We start from the raw sequence: 27,210 nt of genomic DNA on the forward strand, positions 1-27,210 counted from the left end.
AAGAGATGGAGTTGAGTAGGGAAGTCCACAGCAAGATAGAATCTCAGCGTTCCTCACCTTCCTTTGGTTTTCTTCCTCTTCCTGTGCAAGCACTGCCAGCTGCATCTGTGGATGAAGGGCCTTCCCTTGCTGTACACAATCCCTGGGAAACACAAAGATGACTGTCAAACAGAAAACACACTGTCATTCTCCCCTTCCAGCATGCTCAGATTTGTGCCTTCTACATCCAGAACCATGCACAACAACCTGTTGTTCATTTGTCTCCTATTTTTGTGAGGTTCCATTTACACTTATTGCCTTGCCACATCTATCACTGTGGTGCGCCATGTTGCTCATTCTCAAGGACATGACAATAGACTAGGTCTCACCTCTCCTCTGCTTGTTCCACCTGTCGTTGTTCAGCTAGTTTCTTCAGCTCCAAGACCACCTTTCCTTTTTCTCTCTGTTCATCCTCTGCTCTTTTTTGCAAGAGCTCCTGATGCTTATACTCATCTTCCTCCTAGGAAGAAAACAAAGATCAGCATCTTCTAAATCAGTGAGGGCCAACCTTTTCAGCAGGCGTGCAACAAGTTAGACCCATACTCTCCCCGACTGCCACTTCTATCTTTTTACTTTACCTGACTTACTGCTCAGCTTCCTGCTCCCTGCCCCATCTGCCATTGTTCTGTCTGTGCCCTCCTCAATCTGCCACATCACAGAGAGGTTGCCTATGTCACTTGTGGCACCTGTACTGCAGGTTGGCCACCCCTGTTCTAAACCAGTCAGGGAGAGGGTATAATTAGGTTACCAAGTGCAAATCAAGGCCAAAGTCATTCCTTGGCCTTACTGCTACCTAGTCCAACTCATCAATATTATCTCCGATGTCTTGAACTTCAGTTATGCGGCCTTCTGCATGCTTCTGTATCTAATGGGGGCATCCTCGTGTCTCAAAATGACAGCAAAGACAATATGTAACAATGAGTATCCCATCTCCAGAAATTCTTTAGCTCTCTCTTCTGCGACACTGTGCAATGCACAGGCCCTCCAATATCCCAATCCCTCCCTTATCGTCCCACAGGCATTGTCCTTCCAATATCCCATTCTGTCATCATCTCCACAGGTATGAGACCTGATCTTGCTCTCACCATCTGCAGCACTTTCTGCTTTCGGGCTTCAGCTTCTCCAGTCTTCTTGCCTAGTTTTTTCTTAGTCTTTTCTTCTACCACCTTCTCTTCTCGCACCTGAGAATCACGTACCAGATCTGAGCCTTGTCCAGCCTCGCTTGTGACATTAATACACTTATCCCATAGAGAAGAATCAGAATAATTTTGGGAGTCAGGTTCTATGGGGACAAGACTGCCCTTTTCTAAAAGCCCCAGAGGAGGGCACATACATTTTAAAGTCAGACAGCATCCAGTAAAACAAGTCAAAATTTACATGAAGACAAGCCCATCACCATGACCAACTGTAAAAATTACTGTGTAATCCTCAGAAAGAAGCTATAGGCTGCCCTCTTGGTATGTAACCTTCATCAGGACAAGGTGAATCCTATGGAAATGTCTGGCTTCCATTTTGCCTCAGGTACTGTTGTCTACCAACTGAAAGAAGTGCAGTAGGAAAAGGATATGGCTACTGACAAGGTCCCAAATACAAGGTTCTTTTGCCTGAACTCCTTGACTTCATAATAAAATAAGAATGAATGAGGGTTGTGAGAGTGTTTGGTTATTAAGGGTATGGGAATGGTATTTGCCTCCTAACAGCTCATTTTTGCAGATCTCTTAAGGACTGGTCCTTCAATATTCACCGAAGGCCCATGCACTAGAATCACTCCAGAGCATACATCCCATCAGGTTTGTTCCTTCAGTTCAAAGGATGAAGGAAATGGGTGGCTCAGAGTCAACCTTTTCCAAGAGTAAGACAGAATTACTAAGCTTGACCCTCAAACTTTGGCAGGATATCACAAGACCCCAAATCACCCCACACCCTAACCTCGGAGCATTTGTTGATGTTATGATAAAGGGTGGCAGCACATGCAGCAATTTCCTTGCTACATAAAATAACCAAATTAATCTTGCAGTGTTGTCCATCATTTTTGTTTTCAGGGAGAGAGAGGTAGTTATCAAAGTAGTCTGAAGGCAGACAGAGACTTAGTCAGGCAGAAGACAGGGTACAATTGCACTCTACAGACTGACTAAAATCAGAGCTGTATAACAAGAGCTTTCATGAGGCTGAGATCACTTCATCAGATGCTGTTTTCATGTCAGACAAAGTAGACTTTAACAGTGAACCTCAGAGAAACAGAATACATAATGGGCAACTGATAAGGTGCCTGTCATTCACCCTTAGCTCTTCCCACTAAAAACTGTTGCTTGCTACACTTGCTAAAAACAACAATCTTGCCAGCTAAACTGGGCTATGAGTAAGGGCTCATGCTTTAGGATGGAACAAACTGAATGACACCACTTGGCAGGTGGAGCGCTAGAAAAAACCAATAGGGCTAGGGACACATAAACCAGTTTAAGTGAACAGAAACTGGTTTAACCTTGTAATAAAACAGATGTTCAGTGTACATAAACCAGTTTCAAAATGGTCAAAACCAGTTTGAGACACTACGTTCAGCCAGGTGTATCACTGGCTTCATAGATATTAGGGCTGGAAAGGACCTCGTGAAATCGAGTCCAGCCATAGGCAGGAAGCCTGCTGGGGTCAAATGATCCCAGCAAGATAAGCATCCAAATATTTTTTGAATGAGTCTAGAGTAGGTGCTTGCACCACCTCTGGGGGGAGTCTGTTCCAGACCCTGGACTCATGGACAGTAAAAAAGTTTTTCCTCATGTCCAGTCTAAAAATGGGCCTTCCAGAAGTTTGTGGCCATTAGACCTTGTTATCCCTTAGGAAGCCCTGGTGAACAACTGTTCTCCCAGATCCTGGTACACCCCACTAATATACTTATAGGCTGCCACCAAGTCCCCCCTGAGCCTTCTCTTCTCCAGGCTGAAGAGTCCCATGTCCCTCAGCCTCTCCTCATAAGGCTTGCTTGGCCTTTGATCATGCGGGTGGCTCTCCTTTGGACTCTCGAGCTTATCCAAATCCCTCCTGAAGTAGGGGGCCCAAAACCAGACAGTACTCTAGCTGCGGCCTCATTAAGACTGAGTCAAGACAGATGATCACATCTCTGGTTTTGCTTGAGATGCATCAGCGGATGCAGGCCAGAGTTTGTTTTGCTTTGCCAGCTATGGCATCGCATTGGTGGCTCATGTTCATCTTGTGGTCAGTCAAGACCCACAATTCTCTTTCGGTCTTGGTGCTATGGAGCATAGCACTGCCAGGCCTGTAAGTATGATGCCGGTTTTTCTTCCCAAGGTGGAACACTCTGTACTTCTCTACATTGAATGCCATCAGGTTTTGGTCTGCCCACCTTGCGAGCCTGTCCAGGTCAGCCTGTATCCCCAGCCTGTCCAGTATGACCACCTTCCCCCATAGTTTAGTGTTGTCTGCGAACTTTGTCAGTCTGCATGATGCCTGAATTCAGATAATTAATGAAGATGCAAGAGTACTGGCCCAAGTACTGAGCCCTGAGGGACACCACTGGTCACCTTGCACCACGTTGATTTGCTCCTGTCAACTATTACTCTTTGGGTCCACCCCAGAGCCAGTTCCCCAGCCACTGGACCATGAGATGGTCAAGGCTGCAGTTCCCCAGCATGACCGTGAGGACATCATGGGAGACTAAGTCAAAGGCTTTCTTGAAATCGAGATACATGACATCAACCTAGTCTCCCTTGTCCAGGCAATGTGTCACATGGTCATAGGAGACGAGGTTGGTCAGGCAAGACCTTCCAGCAATGAAGCCACGTTGGCTGGCACTCAGAAGGTTGCCTTCTGTTAGCTTGTTGTTGATGAAACTTCTGATGATTTTCTTCAGGATCTTTCCAGGGATGGGACTGCTTGGCCTGTAAATTCCCTGGATCTTCCTTTCCTCTCAAAGATTGAGACTATGTTGGCTCTTTTCTAGTACCTCTCCCCAGGGCCACGAATTCTCAAATATCTTCACCACAGGGCATGCTATAGGATGTCTGCCAGCTCCTTCAGGACTCTCGGATGTATTCCATCTGGGCCCGCAGATTTATGGATGTTGAGCCTCTCGAGGTGTTCTCTCACGTGATCTATGTTAATTGTGGGCCCATTTCCCACACTCTGGATGCTGTGTGTCCTGTTTGACAGGGTGACCCGCTAGGGCAGGTGGAAGACCAATGGCAAAGTAATCATTTAGGACATGATGGGCCTTTTCCTGAGTGTCAGGCATCAGCTGCCCCATTTGATTTAGCAGGGGTCCAATGTTGCCTTTGTTTTGTTTTCTCTCTGACTTCCCACATCTGAAGGAGTTTTTGTTGTCCTTGATTCCCATGGCTAGCCTGAGTTCGGTTTCTGCCTTGGCTCTTCTGGTCCGCTCTCTACAGGTGCCAGTTAGTGCTGTGTAGTCCTCTTTGGTGATGATTCCCATTTTCCATCTGGAGTAGGCTTCTCTTTTTAGTTTTATAGACATTAGGGCTGGAAGGGACCTGACAAGATCATCGGGTCCAGGCCCCTGACAAAAAGGCAGTCAGTCAGTAGGGGGTCAAATGATCCCAGCAAGATAGGCATCCAAGTGTTTCTTAAAGGAATCCAGAGTAGGTGCCTGCACCACCTCTGGGGGGAGTCTATTTCAGGCCCTGAGGACTCAGACGGTAAAGAAGTTTTTCCTTATGTCAAGCCTAAAATGGTCTTCCAGAAGTTTGTGACTGTTGGACCTAGTCTTCCCATGAGGTGCCCTGGTGAACAGACTGTCTCCAAGTTCCCGATGTACACCCCTTATATACTTATAGGTTGCCACCAAGTCACCCCTGAGCCTATGCTTTTCCAGGCTGAAGAGTGCCATGTCTCTCAGCCTCTCCTCATAAGGCCTGCTCTCTTGTCCACTAATCATTCACATGGCTCTCCTCTGGACTCTCCTCGAGCTTCTCCACATCCTTTCTGAATTGCAGAGCCCAGAACTGGACACAGTAGTCCAGTTGTGGTCTCACCAAGACCGAATAAAGTGGGAGGATGACTTCCCAGGTCTTGTTTGAGATGCATTGGAAAATGCAGGGGAGAATTTTATTTGCTTTACTGGCTGTGGCATCACATTGGTGGCTCATGCTCATCTTGGGGTCAATCATGACCCCCAAGTCTCTTTTGGATGTGGTGCTAGCTAGTGTAGCATTGCCAAGCCTATAAGCGTGGTGTGGGTTCTCTCTCCCAAGGTGGAGCACCTTGCATTTCTCGGCATTGAATGCCATCAGGTTTTGATCTGCCCACCTTGTAAGCCTGTTGAGGTTGGCCTGGATTGCCAGCCTATCCTCTGGGGTGGCTGCACTTCCCTATAGTTTGGTGTCATCAGCAAACTTAGCCAGTCTGCTTATAACACCTGAGTCCAGATAGTTTATAAACACATTGAAGAGTACAAGTCTGAGAATGGAGTCCTGGGAGACACCACTGGTTACAAATGTGCCAAGTTGTTTTGGTTCCATCAACTATCACTCTCTGGGTCTGTCCACAGAGCCAGTTCCCCAGTCATCGGAATACGAAATTGTCTAGGCCGCAATTTTCCAATTATTCAAATGAGGACATCATGGGACACCAGGTCAAAATCTGTCTTGAAGTCCAAGAATATGATATCCACCTCTTCTCCTTTGTCCAAGTGATGTGTCACCTGGTCATAGAAGAAAATCAGGTTGGTCAGACAAGATCTAACCACCATGAAGCAGTGTTGGCTCTCTCAGAATATTACCTTCTGTTAGGATGTTGGTAATGGCTTCCTTAATGATTTTTGAGGGACTGAGGTCAAGCTAATTGGCCTGTAGTTCCCTGGATCTTCCCTTCTCCCTTTCTTGAAGACAGGCACCACACTGGCCATCTTCCAATTGTCAGGCACCTCGCCCGAGCATCACAAGTTCTCGAATATCCTCGCCATAGGCTGTGCTATAATGTCAGCTAGTTCCTTTAGCATTCTTGGGTGCATTCCATCCGGGCTGGCTGATTTGTGGATGTCTAGCCTCTTAAGATGTCCCCTCACAAGATCAGTGGTAATGGTGGGCATCAGTTCACCCTTCTCCTGGTGATCCTGCCTCTTGTCAGGCAGAGTGATCCCACTGGGCTGATGGAAGACTGACACAAAGTAGTCATTAAGGAGATTGACTTTTTCCTGAGTGTCGGTTACCAGCTGCCCCACTTAGTTAACTAAGGGTCCAATATTACCCTTGTTCTTTTTCTGACTTCCCACATATTTGAAGGAGGACTTTTTGTTGTCCTCAACTTGAGTGGCCAGTTTGAGCTCAGTTTCAGCCTTGGCTTTCCTAGTTTGATCCCTACAGGTGCGGACTAGTGCCGAGTATTCTTGCTTAGTGATGCTTCCAGTCTTCTATCCTTTATAAGCATTTTTTTTTAGGTGCAGGAGGTCCTTGAGTTCCCTATTAAGCCAAGGGGGTTATCCATCCTTTTTGCTACTTTTTCTGTGGGTTGGCATGGACTTCCCTTGTGCTTCAAGGACTGCATCCTTGAAGAGAGATGATTCATCATGGACATTCCTCCCTGCCAGATTATGGTTTCTCAGGGCCTGAACAACAAGCCTTCTAAGCTTGTGGAAGAAGTCAGCCTTTCCAAAGTTGAGAATTTCCATATTACTCACTGACTTGTCAGCTTTGCAGTGAATAGAGAAAGTGATCAATTCGTGGTCACCGCCTCCCAGCTTCCCTTCGATTCTCAGATCGCTGACTAGATCATCCCTTTTGGCCACTACCAGGTCCAGCAGCAGTGCACCCCTTGTCAGGTCCATAGACTTCTTGAGACAAATAAAGCTAGTCAATGCTTGTGAGGAAGCATTGCAACCAACCAGATCTGGCTGAGTGCTCTTCCCATGAGATGTCTGGGTAGTTAGTCATCCACGACAACCATGGACCGAGAGCATGCAGCCTCAGCCAGTTCCCTGGAGAATTCATGGCCAAGTTCATGCTCTTGATTAGGAGGTCTGTAGTAGACTCTTACTGTTATTTCCCCCCTTATTCTTACCCAGAGGGTCTCAAGTCACCCTCTTTGGTTGCCAATCTCCAACTATAGGGAAGTGTATTGCTCTCTTTCACATGAACAGCTACACCTCCACCCTTCCTTGCAACACATTCTCTCCTGTACAAGGGATAGCCATCTAACACCTGTGGTCCAGTCATAGGTGGAGTCTCACCAAGTCTCCATTATCCCTATGCAATCATAATCATTACTGTTTAGTAGTAGGGCCAGCTCCTCCTGTTTGTTGCCCAGGTTCCTGCCATTTGTATAAAGGCAAGTGAGCTTGCCATCAGCAGTCCTAGGTTTCCCTGTACCCCTGGAAGAGCCCTGTCCCTAGGGTGGGGTAGGAGTTTGTTTCCTTGTACAGCCTGACCCTGATGGCTTGGTGGCTGATGATTGGTGGGCTTGCACCAGAAAGTATCTGCCCTTTCCCCAGAGATCTTAGTTTAAAGCCCGGTCAAGCAGATCAGCCATTCTGGCTGAGAAGAGCTTCTTCCCTGTGCGAGTGAGGTGGAGGCTCTCTCTTCCCAGTAACTTACTGGCTCTCTCTCTGAAGTGTGAGCCTTGGCCATAGAAGCCAAAACCTTCTTGATGGCACCAGCACCGCAGTCTTCTATTTACTTCCTGAATTCTTCTTGCCCTCCTACGCCTATGACCCGTAATGGGAAGGATCGAGGAGAAAACCACCTGCACTCCTAACCCTTTAAGCCCTGGTCCTAAAGTCCTGCAGTCAGTCATGACCCAGCTGGGATTGCTCCAAGCAGTGTCATTTGTGCCCACATGGATAAGGAACATGGGGTAGTGGTCAGGGGTGCTGGATAAGTTTTGGGATCCTCTCAGCAGCTGCAGTGATTGGGAGACCCCTGCAAGATCAGCTGCAGGGGGGACTAAGGCGGCACCAGTCACCCATGCTACGCAACCGGTCAGATTTGGCCACGAGCTCTTCCCACGAGATGTCAGAGAGGTTGAAGTCACCCATGATGACCATGCATCAGAAGCATACAGCCTCAGCCAGTTTCCTATTGAATTCAAGATCCAGCTCTTCCTCTTGGTTGGGAGGTCTGTAATAGACTCCTACAATTATATCCCCTTCCTCATGCTCTCCCCATAGTTTAACCATGAGGGTCTCAAGACACCCTCCTTGGTTGCTAAACTCAGTTTGAAGGAAAGTGTACTGCTTGTTCATGTAGAGTTACACCTTTCTTCCCAACACAGTCTTTCCTGTACAAGGTATAGCCTTCTGTACCTATTCACCAGTCGTAGGTAGAGTCCCACCAGGTCTCCATTATCCCTATGAGATCATAATCTTTGTCACTCAGAAGGGCCAGTTCCTCTTGCTTGTTTCCCAAACTCCTGGCGTTTGTGTACAGGCAGACAAGCCTGCCATGGGAAGCTCTGGGCTTCCCTGCACACTGGAACGTGACCTTTCCTTGGGCTGCCTAACATGTTAATACTATGGTTGATGTGACTTGGGCTTGAACTGGTAGTTGACCTCCCACCACGCAGCAATCCTAGTTTAAAGCCTTGTTAAGTAGGTCAACTATTCTGGCCAAGAAAAGCTTCTTCCCTTTCAGGGTGAGGTGGAGGTCATCCCTTCCCAACAAGGTGCTGCCTCTCTCCCTGAAGCGTGGACCGTCGAAGAAGCCGAGTCCCTCACTAGAGCACCATTGCCAGAGTCTTCCGTTAACCTCTTCGATACACTGTTCCCTCCGATGCCCAGAACCCGTGACCGGGAGGATCAAGGGAAAAAACAAACAAACAAACAAACAAACAAACAAACAAACAAACAAACAAAAAAAACCAAAAAACACTACCTGCACCCCCTGACCTTTTGAGCCCAGCCCCATATAGTCACTCAGGACCCCAGCCGGGATTGTTCCAAGCCATGTCATTCGTGCCCACATTGATGAGGAGCACAGGGTGAAATGCAGGGGGGAAATGCAGGGTGTGACATCCCTCCCACCATTGCATAGGCAGTAGTTCAGGTAATTGCTGTTCTTCCTTAAAACTGCTTTGCAAAAAGGTGTTTAAGAGCTTGAACTAATGAGAAAGGGGCTTTGTTTTCTTGATGGACTGATAAACTCTGTGTTCTAATAAGTTCCCTGCTGACTTGCTGTCAGTGTGGAGACAGAGAGAACTGTGAGAAATGACTTAGCCTGCAATGAATGCAGTGCCTGTTAGTTTGCTGCAGATTGTATGAAGAAGTTGGGAAAGGACGACTGAAAAGCTCAGGATCATCAACAGATGCATGCAGTCCACACAAGCACTCCTCCCTACTTCCACGCCCCCTTTGGCCCCCACCTAGCACTCTGAGACAAGGTCTGGCAACATTCCTACCCCTTGAGCAGCAAGCAAGGAGAAAAATCTGATGAGGACTGCTTCCTCCTTCCCCTCCAGGCACAGTCTCCAGCTGGAGACTGTGCAAGTCAGGGTCGGGGTTTAAACCCTTCCTTAATCATAGTGTCCTGCCAGGGCCTGGCCACCTGTTCCCCCACTCGGTACTGTGGAAGGAAAGGGAGGGCTCGCTCTAACATCCCCCCCACCAGCTTCTAGCCTGAGCCACTGCAGGCATGTGCCTGCATTTTCTGAATCGAAAGTGAATGTCTAGACTAACCTGCAACAATTTAATTGATTCAGGCTCAGGGTTTTTGAAGGTCTGTCCCTAGCCTAGGAGCAAGATACCACCACCAGCCTGGAATAACTTACTTGTACTAGAGAGAATGAAGTGCAGGAAAGGAATAACCAGGAATGTTGCAGGCTTAAAAGCACAGAGTATTACAGATCAAAAAGTAATGGTGGGGGGGTGGCAGGGGAAGAGGGCAGCAGTGGGGATACATGTATATTTGGAGCCATTTCCTAAAGGGGAAGTTAGAGAAAGAGAGGTTTTGCTGCATTTGAATCAATTCTCACCTCATCCACACAGAACAATTAGAAAACAGCTCCTCTTTAGAAACAGTTGCAAATGAACATGGGTCCACACCCTTTAATACAGAGATGCCTCTTTGTTATCTGTGGGAACCATGAATGGATAAGGTCACTGGGATCACTTTTTGGACTTAATACACTTAACATGTTTTTAAACTCAGTAAAGCAACCCAGTTTCATTATAGTCAGATTCACTGCCCACTGCCCTGCTGCCAACAGGTCCATTTCCCAGCTAAACCTTTTTACCTTCTCATCAGTATGAAAGAGTTTCTGTTCCCTCCTCTTTTTCTTCTCCTCCTCTATCTGTTCCACTCGCTCCCGTGCCAGCAGTGCCTTTCTCAGACGCTCCTCACGCTTCCTGTGGGATGTGTGGGGCCACAATTAGCTTTCTCTGCACCAAGGACTGGCCCTCCTTACAGCTATTGTTTCAGTGGCTGATCCACCAATCTCTCAAATGTAGTGTAAGCCATCCTGACTTGCATTGGCTTGGCCCACATTTGGTAAAGACTGGTCTAAATGCCCTAGATCCTAAAGAGCCACTTTGTTCATCTCTAGCACTAGCTTGCTCTGTAGTCTCCGTAGCAGTGACTGCTTACCAGAAAAAGTGATGAGGACAAGTCACTTGTTTAGGCAAGGGCTTGAAGCCATTCTGAGCTTACTTAGTGAAGAAGAAATTCAAGGGACAGCTACTTACAGTTTCATTTCTTCCAATCGCCGTCTCTTCTCCTCCTCCACCTTCTGTTTTCTCTGTAGCTCAGCCTCTTCCTTCTTCCTCAGACTCTCCAGCCGCTGCCGTTCCTTCTCCTGAGGTGGATGGGGAATTCCAATTGTACTCGAGTGCTGGACCTTGTTTATTTCCCAGGCTACATGAGAATGGGCAGCCTGGAATAACCCACCAGGGGAGTGATATTTCTCCCATTCACTTGGGTGGGATGAATGCATTCAAGAAGGGTCATGCAATTTTAATGCAGTGCTAATTCAACTGTTCTATTTTCCAGGAGCAGCTCTCACCTTAGTCCCCAGATCCAAGCAGTAACAGTTACTGTAGATGATACAGTCACAAAGACACCCGTGATTGTGCAGCAGTACTCACCACAAGGCACCTAATGCTACCAACAAGTGACAGAGAGAAAGAGGTGGTTGCCTAGAGAAAGGCTTTATTCTTGAAGGTCCCCTATGTCTCCACCCTCCAAGGAGACGGATGACATCCTGTGATAAGGTGCTGGGGTGCTAAAAGTTCTTAAAATTGAACTCTTATCAGCCTAGAGCACAGAAAACAGACAAAGTCAATACTAAGACTCCCATAGTTTGAAGATTTCATACTTATGCTAGTTTCAGGTGAAGTCATTAAGACTTAACAAAGGCAGCTTTCAACCTCTACTTTTTATCATCTACTTCATTCTACACAGTGCCCAAAGCGCAAGTGTTCTTGACGTTATGGCTGCTTACAGATATGAAAACAAGACAACACCCCCCTGCCCAACCTCCCCCCCCAGAAAAAACAACTCCCCCCCCCCCCCCAAAAACCCACAAAGCACCCCCTCCTCCCCCCCCAAAAAACCCAGCAGCTTACTGGAAGAGAAAGCGCATCAGATTGATCCAGGTCACCAGTATCTGCATAGATCAGGTGCCAAGGTGACTTAGATAAAGTGCCAAAAAGCTCCGCTGAAGCGCCCGATCTATACAGATGCTGGGTAAGCTGGGCCAAACTAACACAATGTCTCTTCTTGGCATGCGCTGTGCTTGGTGTGGGAGTGCACCAAACTGAAAATAAAGTTTTTTTTGTTTGTTTGTTTTCCCCTCGTCTGTAAGTAGCCTATATTCCTAGGACTGACCAGCCTAGTTTCAGAACAACAAACAAAAAGTGTTTCTATAACTTTCTTAGGAAACTATTTTACACAAGATATCGCTGTTCATGTCACCTTTCAGTGCTATTCAATGTGTAATTGTAACTATCCTATTTCATTCCTTTACTTTTAGGTGTGGCATACTCCACTTATATGCATGCTGAATAAATGCATAATTCCCTTATCTGCATAAATGCAAAACTAGCCCCAATTTCTTGTTATAATACAAGCAACAGGAAAACATCTGTTGTCTGCACGCTGGGTAAGCATATAGGATCCTGTGGCTCCACTGCCTACTTCACAACATTATTGTGCACTAAACTGCGTAATTTATTAAACTGTCTTACCGTTTTCAAGTTTGCTCTGATAAAGTAATGAGCCTCTATGTAGGTACAAAATACTTAGGGCTGCCTGTTCTTTACTCTAATAAGAATAGTTTATGCTGGTTTCAGGTAAAATGCATAGCAGAGGCCAAAAAAGGCTATGCACTTACCTTGATTACACTACGTGTATTTATTTGGGTTGTCCTGTCCTACTCATCACCTCGTCTGAAAATCCTACACAAGCTGTCCAGGACACTGCTACGGTGAGGCCCGTCATCTGTCAGACTACACTTTTGAGGAAATACTAGCTCTGCATGCATGTCAGTGCCAGGGTCAGAGAGCTACCAGTGCCATTTGTGAGGTTAAAAAAAAAAAAAAGTGCCTATTGTAAGCCTACAGGCCCCGTGTTTGAGAAGTACCAGTACTTACAACAAAATCCCCCTATAAAAAGCAGAACAGAGAAAAAGAATGATCATTATCTTTGGGGAAAAAAAATCTAGATCCACACTGTTTTGGCTTAACTAGTCCCATCATAGTCAGCCAATTACAACAATCGCACTAAATCATGGGGCTCAGAACCAGATCCTGCACTGTTCCTTTCACCCCTGTCCAGCATCTTATGCAGTGCATGAACCCAATTCCCTCTGAAGAAGAGAAAAGGACAGGCTACCCACGTTCCTAGGGGTTGGCAAACATGATTTTTTTGACTGAATAGTGGGAGGAGCTAGAATTTTTTTTACCTGTCTAGGAAAGCTTCAAGAAATCAGTGTGCGAGATCCCAAGTCAGTCAAGGCATGCCAAGATTGGCACACTAGGGCAGAGTGAGCCACAAGGCCAAATTCATTACTCTTAGTGGGTACACTGGAAGCGCACTCATGGAAGTGGCCGCCACAGAATTACTTATAAAATATTTGCATATTTGCAAATATGCAGATAGATCCCAACTTCACTACCCTACACAAACTCTCCGGACCACCATGTAAACAGCCAGAGCCTCTAGAGTAACTACAAACAAAGCAAACTATCCTAACAAAAGGACTAGGTAGGAACAGGTTGCCAGAGGGATTTTTAGTTGAAGCCATGACTTTAGAAATCCTTTTGGGCTGTCAGTTGCCATACTGAAGAGAGAAACTGGCCAGCCACCCCTGTACGCGTTTCTTGTCCTGACTCTACCTATGCAAAACATTAATGCAGATCAAGGTACTGATTTACAGGATGCCTCACCCCAGAGGAAAGAGGAACTCAGCTTATATGGCCCAGTTTTTTCACTCCTCTACCAAAAAACAAGCACTGAAAAAATAGCATGTTTGATCCAAACTAGCACATTACAATGCAAAGGGTTCTTATTAGGCTCGATTCTTTACTGTTTGTTTCTTAAAACACCTTAATTAGTAGTGTAAGGCAGCTTTTCCAAGCAGATGATCCTGCCCACCACCCTCACACACAAGTGCTGCTTTCCCCCACACCTATCCCTGATAGAACGGGCCTCTTCTCATCACCTTCGGATCAGGTCGGGTGGGAGTATTGCGCCTGATAAAGTTTTTCATGATACTATTGCGCCCTACAGACTCTGGGGTTGCGAGCAGCTGGTTCTTCTGCACTGTCTGTAGGAAGCTTTTCAATGGACAGATGACCTAAGAGGACAGCAAAGGGGAATATCAGCAGATGATAGGGAAGAGAAACAAGTAAGGGTCACATGGAGCCATGGCACTTACCTTGCTAGCTGAAGAGGAAGAAAGAATAGGAGAATGCGTAATCTTGTCATTTGAAGGTGACAAGTCACTGTCTACATGCTGCTGCCCATCATGCAGGTTATCCACTGCGTGCTTATAACTGCGTGTTCTGAAAGAGTTAGTACAGGGTGTATTATTTGCACCGATACACTACAGGAAATTAATTCCGGCCTGCTGCAGAAGCCAGGCAGTGTATCTCATGACCCTTCCTCCCTATGCACCCTCACTGCTGTACTGTGTTCTTTATGAATTGGCTTTGGTTGCCCTTTCTTACACAAGGGTGGCATCAGCAGCTGAGGAAGCAAGTCAGATTGTCCAGATGCTTTCTAAGATGACAGCTTTTAGCAGCACTCTATGAAATTGCTTATGGCCATCCTTCACACACTGCTGAGCACCACTTAGAGCAGGGGTGGTCAGCAATCCATGATGCAAGAGACTTGGGCAGTCTGTGCATGTGGTAAATGGCAAATTGTAGAGGGAGCAGTGAACACAGCAACAGATCAAGCAGGGGAAGGGGATCAGAGTGGCACTCAGTGAGGGTGCAGGGCTTACCCTGTAGCCAAGGACTTACCTCAGCCCCTGATGACTTGGAGGTTATGAACACAAATACCAGCAACCTTCTATCATCATCACCCCTATCAAATGGGAATTTGACAAGGCAGCTAAGCAAGTTGCTAAGTCAAAGGTGGTTTTAGTCGTGTCTGTGCCTACCTCACTTGGCCATGAGGTCTTTCAAGAGGTCCCATTTTTTAAAAATCTGACAATGGTTGACAACCACCTAAATGCTGGGAGATTTCACCAAAGAGAATTTTTGAAACTACAAGATGAAGGCAGAGCTGCTTTAAACCAAGTTGTTAGAGAGAACTTGTAATACATTCCAGATCACCATTACTACATTCCTATGCTCCCAAGCACTCCAGGGCAAGGAAGGTAATATACCGTATCTGTGGGGACTCCTCCTGGGGCTTGGCACTCTGGAACTGTTCCTTGCTTTTGTTGCTCTGGGGTTTTTCAGTCTTATTTGAGCAGCACTCTGTAAAGAAATCTATCATTAGTTCCACTGAAAGATGTCCTGCAGCATAAGTCTGGTGTCAGGGGCTCTCGTCTTCATTGCTCATTCAAGTTAAGCCTTGGCAGCACAGAGCAGATGGCAACTCCTAAAAGCTAGGGTTGTGTGCAGCCTTTTAGTACATAAGTGGAAACACCATGTGATTACATTAACAGTTTTGTTTCTGTACGTCACAAAAAGTATGGCTCTTTTAGTATCTTAGAAATCAACATGCCATCTACCTCATGAAGGGAACTCTGGGTACTCCATTCCTCAGAAAAGAGGACAACATTATTCTCCAACCACCAACTCCTATACGATTACACATTTCCAGTAGAGTAAAATCTATACCTCATAGCTCCTCACTCCAAAATAGAGAGCTAGGAGGAAGGAGTGGCTGTATCCCCTCCTCAGTTGGTTCCAAGCAAGATGTTATTAGTGTTTTAGAGCAAAACTGACAAGTCAAATATTCAACTGGACACTGAAGCAAAACTGAAGCTTTAAAATATGATGTTTTCTATTAAGTTCTCATATGCCAGTTCTTCAGACTGAAGGCTGGTTAGCAACAACTGTACAAAAGCCATCTTGTTTGGAAGTAGCATGCTGGACCTTTCATGAAGGCCCAACTATCACATCTTTGGCAAATGACTACCTGCTCATCTCCTCTCCACCAGTCCCTCACTTCCCAGTTACCAAAGCTTGATGCAAACAGTAGCATTTGTGTCAGAAAGCCACCTTTGTCTCTCCCCAAAGTCTCTGCCCTGTGACAATTTGATAAGGATGGGCCCAGCAGAGAAACACATCCTTACCCTCTCTTTTTAGGTAACCTGAACTGGATACATACCTGAGGGAGGGGGGAAACCTGCTCTCTCGGCCTACGTGACTAGCATCACATACCTGGGTAAGGGGCTTCCTTCCTGGTGGGATAGAGTCTGCCAGGAAACTAGTGATGTATTTCAAATTGGTTGGCTCACAGCCAACAGGTGCTGGCTTCCATTGGACCAGGTAAATGAGGTCACAAGGGCTATATAAGTTAAGGACTGCCCAGGAGGAGGGAGCAGCAGCCATGAGGGATACTCAGGAGCAAAGAGCGGTACCATCGGAAACTTGCTCTCTCTCAAAACTCACGATCAAGGAACTGCCTGCCTCCAGCGGGATTCGCCATCTGCCTCTGGATGATACTTGTGAGTAAGCTACCTGAGATCTAACTAGATATATAGCTTGCAGTAACTCAGATGCAAGATCAAAGGCTACCCCAGCCACAAGAGTTTGCTCTATGGGATGTCTCTGATATTGCTCTACCCTGTACCCTATTCTAACCCTACCCTCTGTAACCAATAAAGTTCTCCTTTGTGACTAGCATAGGAAACTTATTGAGGGGTGGGTTTAATTATGTCCAGGAGGCCCCTTGGGTCAGCAGACTAAGGGAGACTATCCTTTTTGGCCCCCGACTTGGGGAAGTGCCCCAAGTTTTTGTATTGGGTCAAGTACCCGTAGGACTATTAGGCCTGTGTTTCCCCAAGGACACGGGCCCCAGACAGTCCCTCCTTGGGGTGGTGGCAGCACATGTTACCCCCGGACTCGAAAGGGGGTCTGCCAGGGCTCAGGCGCCCCTGGGGAGACATGGAGTCCAGAAGGTGGATGGGTATGTTGAGGTGGGAGGCTCAACGCAGGAGCTCCCCCTACTGGCCCACCACAGCATTTACCTTCACTGTTCCCTGCCTGTTGCTCTTCCCAAAAAGGGTTCTTTGGCCAAGGCGATTGCAATGCAACAGGACTGCTACTTAGTACACTTCCATTTGCAGTAAAGAAGGGTTTCTGCTGGTTTTCAGGAGTCTGTGGGAGAAGGAAACAAGTTTTGGCAAAACTTCTCCACAAAACTACAGCTGCAACAAATATTCTATTCTGGAAAGGAGGCAAAGCCTGTTACTCCGCATTTGCTTTGCTGTGAAGCTAACAAGCCAGAGAAAGTTCCTTTTCCTTGACAATGGCTGCTGGAAATATGCATAAGCCAAAGCACACTCACCGTTTAATCTACCCGATGCCTGCTCACAGAACAGACAGGCCCAACAGGGGAGGATTCTCCCCCCCCACACAGCCAGATGCAGAGGGATCAGATAGGCATTAAGGCTCAGTAGCAACCCCTCCCCATGACACCTTAAGAACTGTATGTTCAAACTACATGATTCTACTGTACAGAAAAGCGTGAAGTGAGAGTGCAAGGCAAATTAAGAAACCCAGAAAAATGGCTGGAGGATGCCGCAATACCAGAGCCACTGCCAGCTCTTCCTTCGCCTGCACCTGTGAAGTGTCTGTCCAGGCAGACTGCAGCATGCAGGTTCCTTCTAGTGAGTCAGGTGAGAGAGTGCCTGCAATGCGAGTGGTGCTTCCTTGTGGTGTTCCTCAGGGAACAAGCCAGAGAGCTAAAGGAGTAGGTGGAAAGGCTCCAGAGCATCCTCTGCCACGAGGACTTCATCAATTCAGTACTGGAGACCTCTGGGACTGCAGAGGAAGAACTGCCAGAGGCAGCACTAGAAAAGGAAGAAGACATGGACTCCTGGAAGGTAGAAGCTGGAAGACTGACCTCGCACAGCAAGCAGAAGTCTTCATCTCCACATGCACTAGACAAGAGATATGGAGCCCTAGCAACAGAGGAGGAGGAGGAGGAGGAGAACGAGAGCGTTCCATTGGTGAAAGAGGCTAGAACAGATGTCCCCAAGGTTGGGAGGATCGAGACCACTGCCGCTAAGAGGAACCAATGGGTTGTGGTGGTTGGAGACATTTGCCAACCTGACCTATTGTCTAGGGAGGTCTGCTGCTTGCCCAGACACAGGATCCAAGATGTCATGGAAGGATTACTAAGACTCATTCAGCCCTCTGACTACTACCCCATGCTGTTCACTCAATGTGGGCACTGCCAGCAGTGACCCTGAGAAGATCAAGTAACTACAGGGTTCTGAATACAAAGGTGAAAGGAACAGGGACTCGGGTGTTCTCCTAGATCCTTCCAGTCAAGCAGAAGGGCCAGCACAGGAACAGATGCATCCTAAAGAACAATTCGCAGTTGCACAGATCATGTGTCACCAACAGGACCTTGGCTTCCTCAACCATGGGATATTGTTCCAAGAAGAAAGATTGCTAGGAAGAGATGGGATCCACCTTTTTTCGAATGTCCAGTTTTGGGTTCCACACTGAAAAAAGGAAGTCTACAAATTGGAGAGTCCAGCAGAAGGCAACGAAAATAGTTAGGGGGCTGGGGCACATGACTGCCGAGGAGAGGCTGAGGGAATTAGGTTTATTTAGTCTGCAGAAGAGAAGACTAAGCATGCCTACATGTGCATCTATGTATTACACGTGCATTCATGTACTTAATGTGCATTAGATTTAGTACCTACCAATGTGAGGTACTAAATTAATGCTCATTATGCTGCCCTAATGTGCAGTAGTGCAAGCACATGCTTTTTAGGTGGTGCTTCACTCGCAGTAGCCTATTTTCACGTAATAGCATGGTTTTCTAAGTGCCACTTCAATGCATAGTAAAATAGGCTACTGCACATTAACATGAATGTGTAGATGTGGTCACTGATGGTGGATTTAATAACAGCTTTCAAGTACCTGAAGGGTGGTTCGAAAGAAGATGGAGCTAGACTGTTCTCAGTGACAGCAGATGACAGAACTAGGAGCAATAGTCTCAAGTTGCTGTAAGGGAAGTTTAGGTTAGATATCAAGTAAAAAAATCACAACAGTATTAAGTCCTAGAAAGTTAGGGTTGGAAGGGACCTCAGGAGGTCATCTAGTTCAACCTCCTTCTCAAAGCAGGACCATCCCCAACTAGATCAGTCCAGCCAAGGCTTTGTATAGCCAAGTCTTAAAAACCTCCAAGGACAGAGCTTCCACCACCTCTCGGGGTAACCTGTTCCAGTGTTTTATTACCCTCCCAGTGAGAAAATTCTTCCTAATATCCAAGCTAAACCTCCCTTCCTGCAACTTGAGACCACTGTTCCTTGTTCTATCATCTGCCACCACTGAAAACAGTCCAGCTCCATCCTCTTTGCAATCGCCCTTCAGGTAGTCGAAGGCTGCTAGTAAGTCCTCTCAGTCTCCTCTTCTCTAGACTAAATAAGCCCAGTTCCCTCAGTCTTTCCTCATAAGTCACATCCCACAGCCCCCCCTCACCATTTTTGTCACCATCTGCTGAACTCTCTCTAATTTGCCAACATCCTTTCTGTAGTGGGGGGCCTGAAACTGAACAGAGTACTCCAGCTGTGGCCTCACCAGTGCTGAATAGAGGGGAATAACCACTTCCCTTGACCTACTGGCAACACACCTACCAAAGCAGCTCAGGTTGCCGTTAGCCTTCTTGGTAACAAGGGCACACTGTTGGCTCATTTGGCTTATTGTCCATGGTAACTCCCAGGTCCTTTTTTGCAGAGCTGCTGCCCAGCCAGTCAGCCTCCAGCCTATACTGATGCATGGCATTGTTCCATTCTAAGTGTAGGACTTTGCACTTGTCCTTGTTGAACCACATGAGATTCCTTTTGGCCCAATCCTGCAATTTGTCTAGGTCACTCAAGCCTAGCCCTACCCTCCAGTACATCTACTACTTCCCCAAGCTTGGTGTCATAGGCACACTTGCTGAGGGTGCACGGTGCCACCTTCCAAGTTGTCAGTGAAAACCTTGAACAAAACCGGCCACAAGACTAACCCCTGGAGCACTCCACTGATACTGGCTGTCAACTAGACATCAAGCCATTAATTATTACTCTGAGCCCAATGCTCCAGCTGATTTTCTATCCACCTTACAGCCCATTCATCCAGCCCACACTTTCTTAGCTTGCCTACAAGAACATTGTGGGAGACTGCATCAAATGCCTTACTAAAAATCAAGGTACACCACACCCACCAACCTGTCTCCCCACATCCAAAGAGCAAGTCATCTCATCATAGAAGGTAATCAGGTTGGCCAGGCATAACTTGCCCTTGGTGAATCCATGCCAACTGTTCCTAATCACCTTCTCCTCAGAGTGCTTAGAAATGGATTCCTTGAGGACCTGCTCCATGATTTTTCCAGGGACAGGGGTAAGGCTGATTGGGCTGTAGTTCCCTGGATCCTCCTTTTCTCCTTTCTTAAATATGAACACTATGTTAGCCCTTTTCCAATCATCCGGGACCTCTCATGATCAACATGAGTTTTCACAGGATGATGGCCAGTAGCTCTGCAATTGTTTCAGCCAATTCCCTCAGCACCTTTGGGTGCATCCCATCTGGCCCCATAGACTTGTACATGTCCAGCTTTTCTAAGTAGTCCCTAACCTGTTCTTTCACCACTGCAGGCTGCTCACCTTTTCCCCAAACTGTGCTGCCCAGTGCAATAGTCTGGGAGCTGACATTGCCTGTGAATACAGGCAAAAAAAAGGCATTGAGCACTTCAGCCTTTTCTGCATCTTCCGTCACAAGATTGCCTCCCTCATTCAGCAAGGGACTTGTGCTTTCTCTGATCCTCCTCTTGCTACCAACATACTTGCAGAAACCCTTCTTGTTACCCTTCACATCCCTTGCTAGCTGCAGCTCCAATTGCACTTTGGCCTTCCTGACTTCATCCCTGCATGCCTGAGCACTGCTCTTATATTCTTCCCCAATTATCATAAATGATAAAGCACTGGAACAGTTTATCCAGAGAGGTGGTGGAATCTCCATCCTTGGAGACTTAAGACCCAGCTAAACAAAGCCTTGGCTAGGATGAGTAGTTAGAGCTGGTCCTGCTTTAAAACAGGGGGTTGGACTAGATGACCTCCTGAGATCCCTTCCAACTCCAATTTCCTATGATTCAAGTGACTCCAAAGAGCCACTCACATTATCTGGATACAATTCTTTCCCAGTTCCCTCCACCTAAAGAGGGCAACCTGAATGTTTCCAAATCTTAAAACCAACCAACCAAACAAATAACTAATAAACCCAAGTCAAATTTGTAGGAACATTTTATATGAAATTATATAAATCAGAAGAGGCTATCAATGTACAGTGGAAACAACAGACAAGATGATGCTAACTTGGGAAGTGAAACTGAAGAGTACAGATGATGCCTATTATTTGTTTTATTGTATTTATGTTATGGTGGTTCCTAGGCCCTTCCTTCATTTAAGAGGTATCACACAATTACCTGGTTAACTGTGCAATTACCTTAAGAGCAGCTACATGTGCAAAGTACTTATCACACAATAAAAAGCTTCAACCAGCTATAAAGTTAAACTTAAAAAAAGTGTGCGCTACCTTTATAGCTGGTTGCTATTGAGTTTAGATCGTCAGGTATAGCAGGGTGTTTCCTGAGTCTGGAAGCCCAGTCAACTGTGAGCTCCCAGCCCCAGGGATGCACCTTGCCCAGCTAGTGCTGCAAGTCCTTCAACTGCTATGGATTCTCAGCCCCAGCAGCTACGGACATTGGTTCTCAGCAACACCCCAATAGCTGCCAGGACCCAGAGTGGCAGATGCTGGTTCCTACAGCATGCTTCCCAATGTCAGGAACCAGCTAGGTCCTGGTAGCCACAGGTAGTGGCCACTGTCTCTCAGCCCCAGGGGTATGTGAAACCCCCAGAGTAGGGAAATTGCTACTGTAGCAACCTCCCCTTCCCAGGGGTTTCATGCACCCCTGGCATGGGGAGCTTGCTGCAGCAGCATCTCTTAGCCATGAGGGATGCACAGGGTGCCCCCCATGGCTAGGAGCCCCCTCAGCCAAGGGGGCTGCCAGCCACAAGAGCTTGCTTCTTGCTAGTACAGGGGGATCCAGGGATTGGGCTCCCCCTGCATCAGCAATAAGGTGCAATGGGATCTAATGTGTAATCCTACAATCGCGCCCCCTGCCATGCACATATGGCACGACAGGAGGCATGACTGTGTGAATCGTACTTTAGACTGCATTGTGCATGTGTAGAGGGGTCCCTAGATACAGAAACAGAGTCCCTCTTCTTTTCGGCAAGAATCCTGCCCTCAGGAAATAAACACAAATTAAAGAATACAGCAGGCTAAGAGATCATTGAGGATCCTGGTTTTCTGTTAAAAAAAATCCAAAATTCTCTGATCACAACATATATGTGCACACAAACACACACAAGCCAATTGCCCATCAGAAATGACTGGGACACACAAACGACGGAGCACCACCACCTTGTGCCACTGCTGTTTCCCAGGAGTGGAGGGCGGGGCAAGCTTGCCCTGCTGTCCCCGTTAGCCAGCACCCCATGCCACCACCACCTGCAAAAAGCAGGGCTGGGAGGGTGGGGGGGCGAGGCTAGTAGTGCTGGCCTTGCCTCCCCACTCCGTCATGGTGGTGCTCCACAACGCTGCTGCCCCCTGTCCAAAACACTCTTGGAGCACTCTGACCGGTTGTCTGAAACCAATCAGAGTGAAAATAAAGCGTTACAGACAGACAAAGACTAAGGCTTTTATAATATTACAATATATATATGTATGCATTATTTGAACACGTTTTATTGATATATTTACAATTTTAAAGCAATTTGGAAGCCTACCAGTGCCTCAATCTTTATAATAAAACAAATCCTAAATACCTACATATTTTGGCATTTGATTTTGGTTTTATCGTCATGGGAAAAAAAAAAAAATCAGAGCTCCCCAGGACATGGGCCCAGCTGTGGCTGTCGTTCCCCCTCCTCCCCACATTGCTTTGTGGCACTGAGCAGCTCTGATATGCCATTGCCCTTCACTCCCAAGCCAGTGCCCCACCCCCTAACCCTGCTGGTGCTCCTCACTCCCAACCCACAGCCCCCTGGCCTTGCTGGTGCCCCTCACTCTGGACCTATAGTTGGCTCCCGAGCCCTGCCAGTGTCCCTCACTCCCAACCCCCAGCCCCACCTCATACCCACCTCCATCCCTCCTGGTACCTCCTCACTCCTAACTTACAGCCCCCTAGCCCTGCCGGTGCCCCTCACTCCTGACCTGCTGACCACAGGCCCCAGCCCCTAGCGTGGGGGGCAGAGGGGTGAGCATGGCGGGTGCAGGCTACAGCCACCGCAAAAATTGCTGTAGCCCTGGTGCAGGTGGCGACGGTGCTGTGACAGAGGCTACAGTGAATTCTGGGGTGGCTGTAGCCCCCCACAGCCCCTCTCCAAACACCACTGCCACCTGCTCCAAATGCAGCCCTGGCCCAGCCCCTCTGCCTGGAAGAGACTGGTCCAACCCACAGCAGCAGCCTGCCCTTGCCCCGCACACAGATCTCCAGGGGGCACACGTGCCCCCCCCCCCCCCCCCACAAAATGCCCTCCTGGGGTGTGTGCAGCGGTGGGAGCCACCCCCCCCCTCCATGCACCCCTGGAAGTGCCGTGGTTCCATCCTGTGCCCTGCAACACCCTGGCTATGCAGCGCCTGCCCCAGCTTCACTCCCCCCCCCCCCCCCCACCTCTTCTCTCCCCCCTTCCCCCACAACAAACTTACTAGCTGGATGCTGCTCTCCAAGCTGCCAGGCCACATATTGGAAATCAGATCGGTATCAGCCAATATGGCTCATTAAAAATTGGCCACTGGTATCAGCTCAAAAAAATCTTTATTGGTGCACCCCTAATTGGGGATCATCTTACATTCAAGGTTGTCTTAAAAGTAAGAAAATATAGTATATAGGGAGGTCCTAGATTGAAAAATGAAACAGCTGGCTCTCTGGCAGGATATACTATAGCACTGGACTATCAAACAGGAACACAGGCTTCCATATTTCTCTGGAATGTTTAGCATCAGACGGCTGCAAGAACGATCCCACACAGCCCCATCTCCAACAACAGTTCAGCAGAGAGAGATGCTAACTCAGGAGCTGTACGGTTTAGCTACTGTGCACCTGACACAGGCCAGCCACCCCATAGTCTTACCTCATCATATTCAGCATTCAATCCCAGTCCAGGCCTGCAGGGAGAGAGAGAGAGAGAGAGAGAGAGAGAAAAAAAAAGAGGAAACATTTCAACAAGATATTATCAGGTGCTTCAGAAGCAGCACTGAAATAATGCTTGAAGTAATTCAGAAGAGCAAGTTACAGGAGACCCAAACCAGAGAGCAGTTAATAGACCAATTAACAAGTGTAATGAGGATGAGATCCACTCTGGTAACAGATGGGAGATTAACAAAGAAGCAGTTTTCCTGTGCTGGGAGTCCTGACCTCAGTGTTACAGACTTCAGGCAGAATGCATTTAATTCAGAGGCCCAGGGGCAGAACTTGTTGAATGGGCCAGATAAGGTAAACTCATGAATTGTGGAAACTCCCATCGGGCTGCTGTGGTACATACTAATGGCCTGTTGGTCCTTCTAGGAAGCTTTAGCTGCACTGCTCAGGTCAATAGGTAGGATATTGCATAGGCCTCCAGTCATAAGGTGGAAAGGGGAGGAGGAGTTCACAGGGCACTGGGAATCCAGGTAGGTGCATGGAACCCAATATATCTGGGGCAAATTCATACATAGCCAATCAGTGCATGGGGGAGGAATCGTTAATACAGGTTTCACTTCCCATGCCTGCAACATGTTGCCATGCTCTGCACTAAATGAAATCCAGCAGCCTCTCCAACTAGCCTGGCATACATTAAAGAGTGAAAATGGATATGAAATGCCTCTGAAAAATAAGGATAGTGTTGCAATCATAACAAAGCAAGCCTATAAATCAAATACCACAAAGGGATTAAATATCAAAGCCAAGCACATGTTATCCATAAGGTGCAAACCTACCCTGCCTTTGGCATGCTATCCAACCATTTTTCAATTCCTAAAATCAATACTGGCTCTACCAGAGTGTGTAGAGAGGCCTGAAAAGTTTCCTGCAAGATTCTGCACGGTGCCTTCCTACTAGAGAGAGTAGCCTCACCTGATACTGTTGGTTGGATCATCTTCCATGAACACATCTATGGAGCTATGGCCTAGAGGGAGAATGATGAAAGAACATGTTAGCTTGTTTGACTGTCTGAGTCATCCCAAAGGCAGCCATTTCTGTGCAGTGGAACTTGGATCCGGAACAGTCAGCATTTCTAATAATCAGACTTCCACATCAGCTCTAAACACCCCAATCTGGCTTGGCAGACGTTGCTATATAAGGCAATGAACTAAAGGAGCAGCATATGTACCCACAAACTGCTTCAGTACCTCCCAGGCTTTTCCAGTGGAGCTCAAGTAACTGAAAAATGTGGCTAATGTACTCAAGCCTCTCTCACAGAACCATCACTAACAACTCTACAAATCAAAGCCATAACGAGTTTCAGTTAGTGTTTAGCGTCTCTCGTTAATTATAGAAACAGGCGTGCCTTTGTATTTTTAATGACTATACACTTATTTTTTGGCTGGAAATGTGATGTTCTATTGTTAACTTCATAGACTAAGGGTTGGTGACAGCTATCTGAAACTTCAGAACTGGTGTTTTTGCTGTCTATCACAATATATGCGACTGTGGGGTCACATATGACTTCAGATAGATTTCCATTCACTCATACATAGGTTGGGGAGACTTTAAAGCGTTGAGTTGGTTGTCATAACACTAAAATTGTCTGTGTGCAAGGGTGGATCCAGAGGGGGTGCATTGGCACTAACGCACCTCCTTTTTGACCATGTCACAGCAGCAGCAGCCAGGGACTTTAAGTCCCCCAAGCGAATAAGAACCCACCCCCTCCATCCTCAGAAACACACCTCCTTCCCACCCCACCCCCTGCCTGTCATTGCCACTGTCCCCACTGATCCATGGGTAGGAGGGAACCTTCAGAGCCCTCCTGCCATCTGCTCAGGGCCCAGGCTCAGCCTGGGACAGTGATAGCAGCAAACAGGTTTCCCTGTCCTGCCTGGTCCCCCCAGGTGCTCCCTGTTAGCTTAGGAGCAAGAATGGAGAGGGGGAACCTGCCCACCACCACCACTGTTCCAGAGTGAGCCTCCCACCCAACACAGCCCAGCTAGGGATGGTTAGAAGTGGCACTGGAGTTCTCCTTGCCCATGGGACAGTGGCAACAACAGGCAGGTAAAGGGAGCAGGGAGGAATGGAATTTTTACCTGTTTTGGCAATTTAAAAAGTCCCAACTCTTGCAGCACAGTCTGCCCAACCCATACGGGGAAGAAGGAAGGAAGGCTGGGAGCAAAGGGGTGTAGCTACCTCTGCAGTTCCTATTGCTGCTCCTGCATGCCCGCCCTTGCAGACAAGCAGATCCAGGATTTTGCAGCGTCATGGAATTTTTGTGCTGACTTCATTAGGCAAACAAAAGTAAATGCCATATTTACTCAAATCCAAGATAAGGTTTTTTCTTCATTCAGTAAAGGGAAAAAAAGCCCCTCATCTTGGAGTCAAGTAAAAGACAGTGGTGGGTAGGGAGGGGTGGAGGAAGGGGAGGCTACAGGCTGGTACTATGGCTCTGATGCTGGTCCTGACCTGGGCTTGGAACTGTAGCTGCTGCCCTGCCCCTTCTGCCACCCCTCCACCCCCACGACAGGCTCTGTTCCCCCCCACAACTTACCAGCAGTCACAGCTCTGGCTCCATTCTGGCCTAGGGCATGGAGTACACGGTAATGCCAGCCTGAGTTTGGACATGCAAAAGCAGCAGCAGTGGCACTAGGGTGCCACAGCTGCTGCCACTGCAACTGCTACTTCATGGCTGGGCCAGAGCTGCAACCAACTGTAAAGAGGAAGGGTGTGTGTAGGGAACAGAGGCTATAAGGGTGGGGGCAGGTGTCAAGACATGCATTGACATAAAGGGGGCAAGTGACAAGGAGGAACAAGTGGTAGGAGACAGGTGTCAGGCCACTTGTCCCTCCTCACTACCTTCCCGCTCCACTGCTTACTCCCCAGCTGGTGCCTTCCCACTATAGCAGTGGGGGGGAGGGCATTTAAGACAACCTCTAATAGTTAAGATTCTATGCATGGAAGATTAAAGCAAATGTATACGTTTTCCCATGTCTAGAACCTAATTATTGGGGGGGGCTGTCTTAAATTTGAAGTAGATTTGGATTTGGGTAAATACAGTACCAAGTTTCTCAGCAGCAAAAAAAAATACAGAGTAGAGGGGGAGACTGGACTTTGAATGTAAGGAGGGTATGAAGAATACAGGAGCTGCTGGAAAGATTGTCATTAAACAGCCTACATCCATCTATTTAATTCCTACAAGACTATGATTAACAAAGCTGCTAAGAATTAATTCCCCACAAAAACCTACCTACACTGGCCTGGAAAAAGGCCATTGTCAGCTAAAACTGTTTAGAAGGTGTCAATACTTGACACTGATCCCTCTACTGTGCTGAAGGCACAGCCTGGTGGG

General features: G+C 47.4%; 1 protein-coding gene across 7 annotated transcripts in view; it reads right to left on the reverse strand.

Annotated features, from left to right (window-relative positions):
- Nucleotides 1-27,210, reverse strand: part of LOC102563212 (inner centromere protein) — a 50,122-nt gene that overhangs the window by 15,756 nt on the left and 7,156 nt on the right. For all 7 annotated transcript variants that reach the window (XM_059722510.1, XM_059722506.1, XM_059722509.1 and 4 more), the window contains 11 exons: nt 24,789-24,840; nt 23,809-23,842; nt 16,642-16,771; nt 14,827-14,920; nt 13,870-13,996; nt 13,654-13,788; nt 10,679-10,788; nt 10,231-10,342; nt 1,125-1,220; nt 369-499; nt 58-142 (listed from right to left, as the gene is read on the reverse strand). In XM_059722510.1, coding sequence (XP_059578493.1) covers nt 58-142; nt 369-499; nt 1,125-1,220; nt 10,231-10,342; nt 10,679-10,788; nt 13,654-13,788; nt 13,870-13,996; nt 14,827-14,920; nt 16,642-16,771; nt 23,809-23,842; nt 24,789-24,840 — 1,106 coding nt within the window. The remainder of the gene's footprint in view (nt 1-57; nt 143-368; nt 500-1,124; nt 1,221-10,230; nt 10,343-10,678; nt 10,789-13,653; nt 13,789-13,869; nt 13,997-14,826; nt 14,921-16,641; nt 16,772-23,808; nt 23,843-24,788; nt 24,841-27,210) is intronic.

This window comes from Alligator mississippiensis, chromosome 2, assembly GCF_030867095.1.
Source record: "Alligator mississippiensis isolate rAllMis1 chromosome 2, rAllMis1, whole genome shotgun sequence".
In the NCBI taxonomy this organism is placed as follows: domain Eukaryota; kingdom Metazoa; phylum Chordata; order Crocodylia; family Alligatoridae; genus Alligator; species Alligator mississippiensis.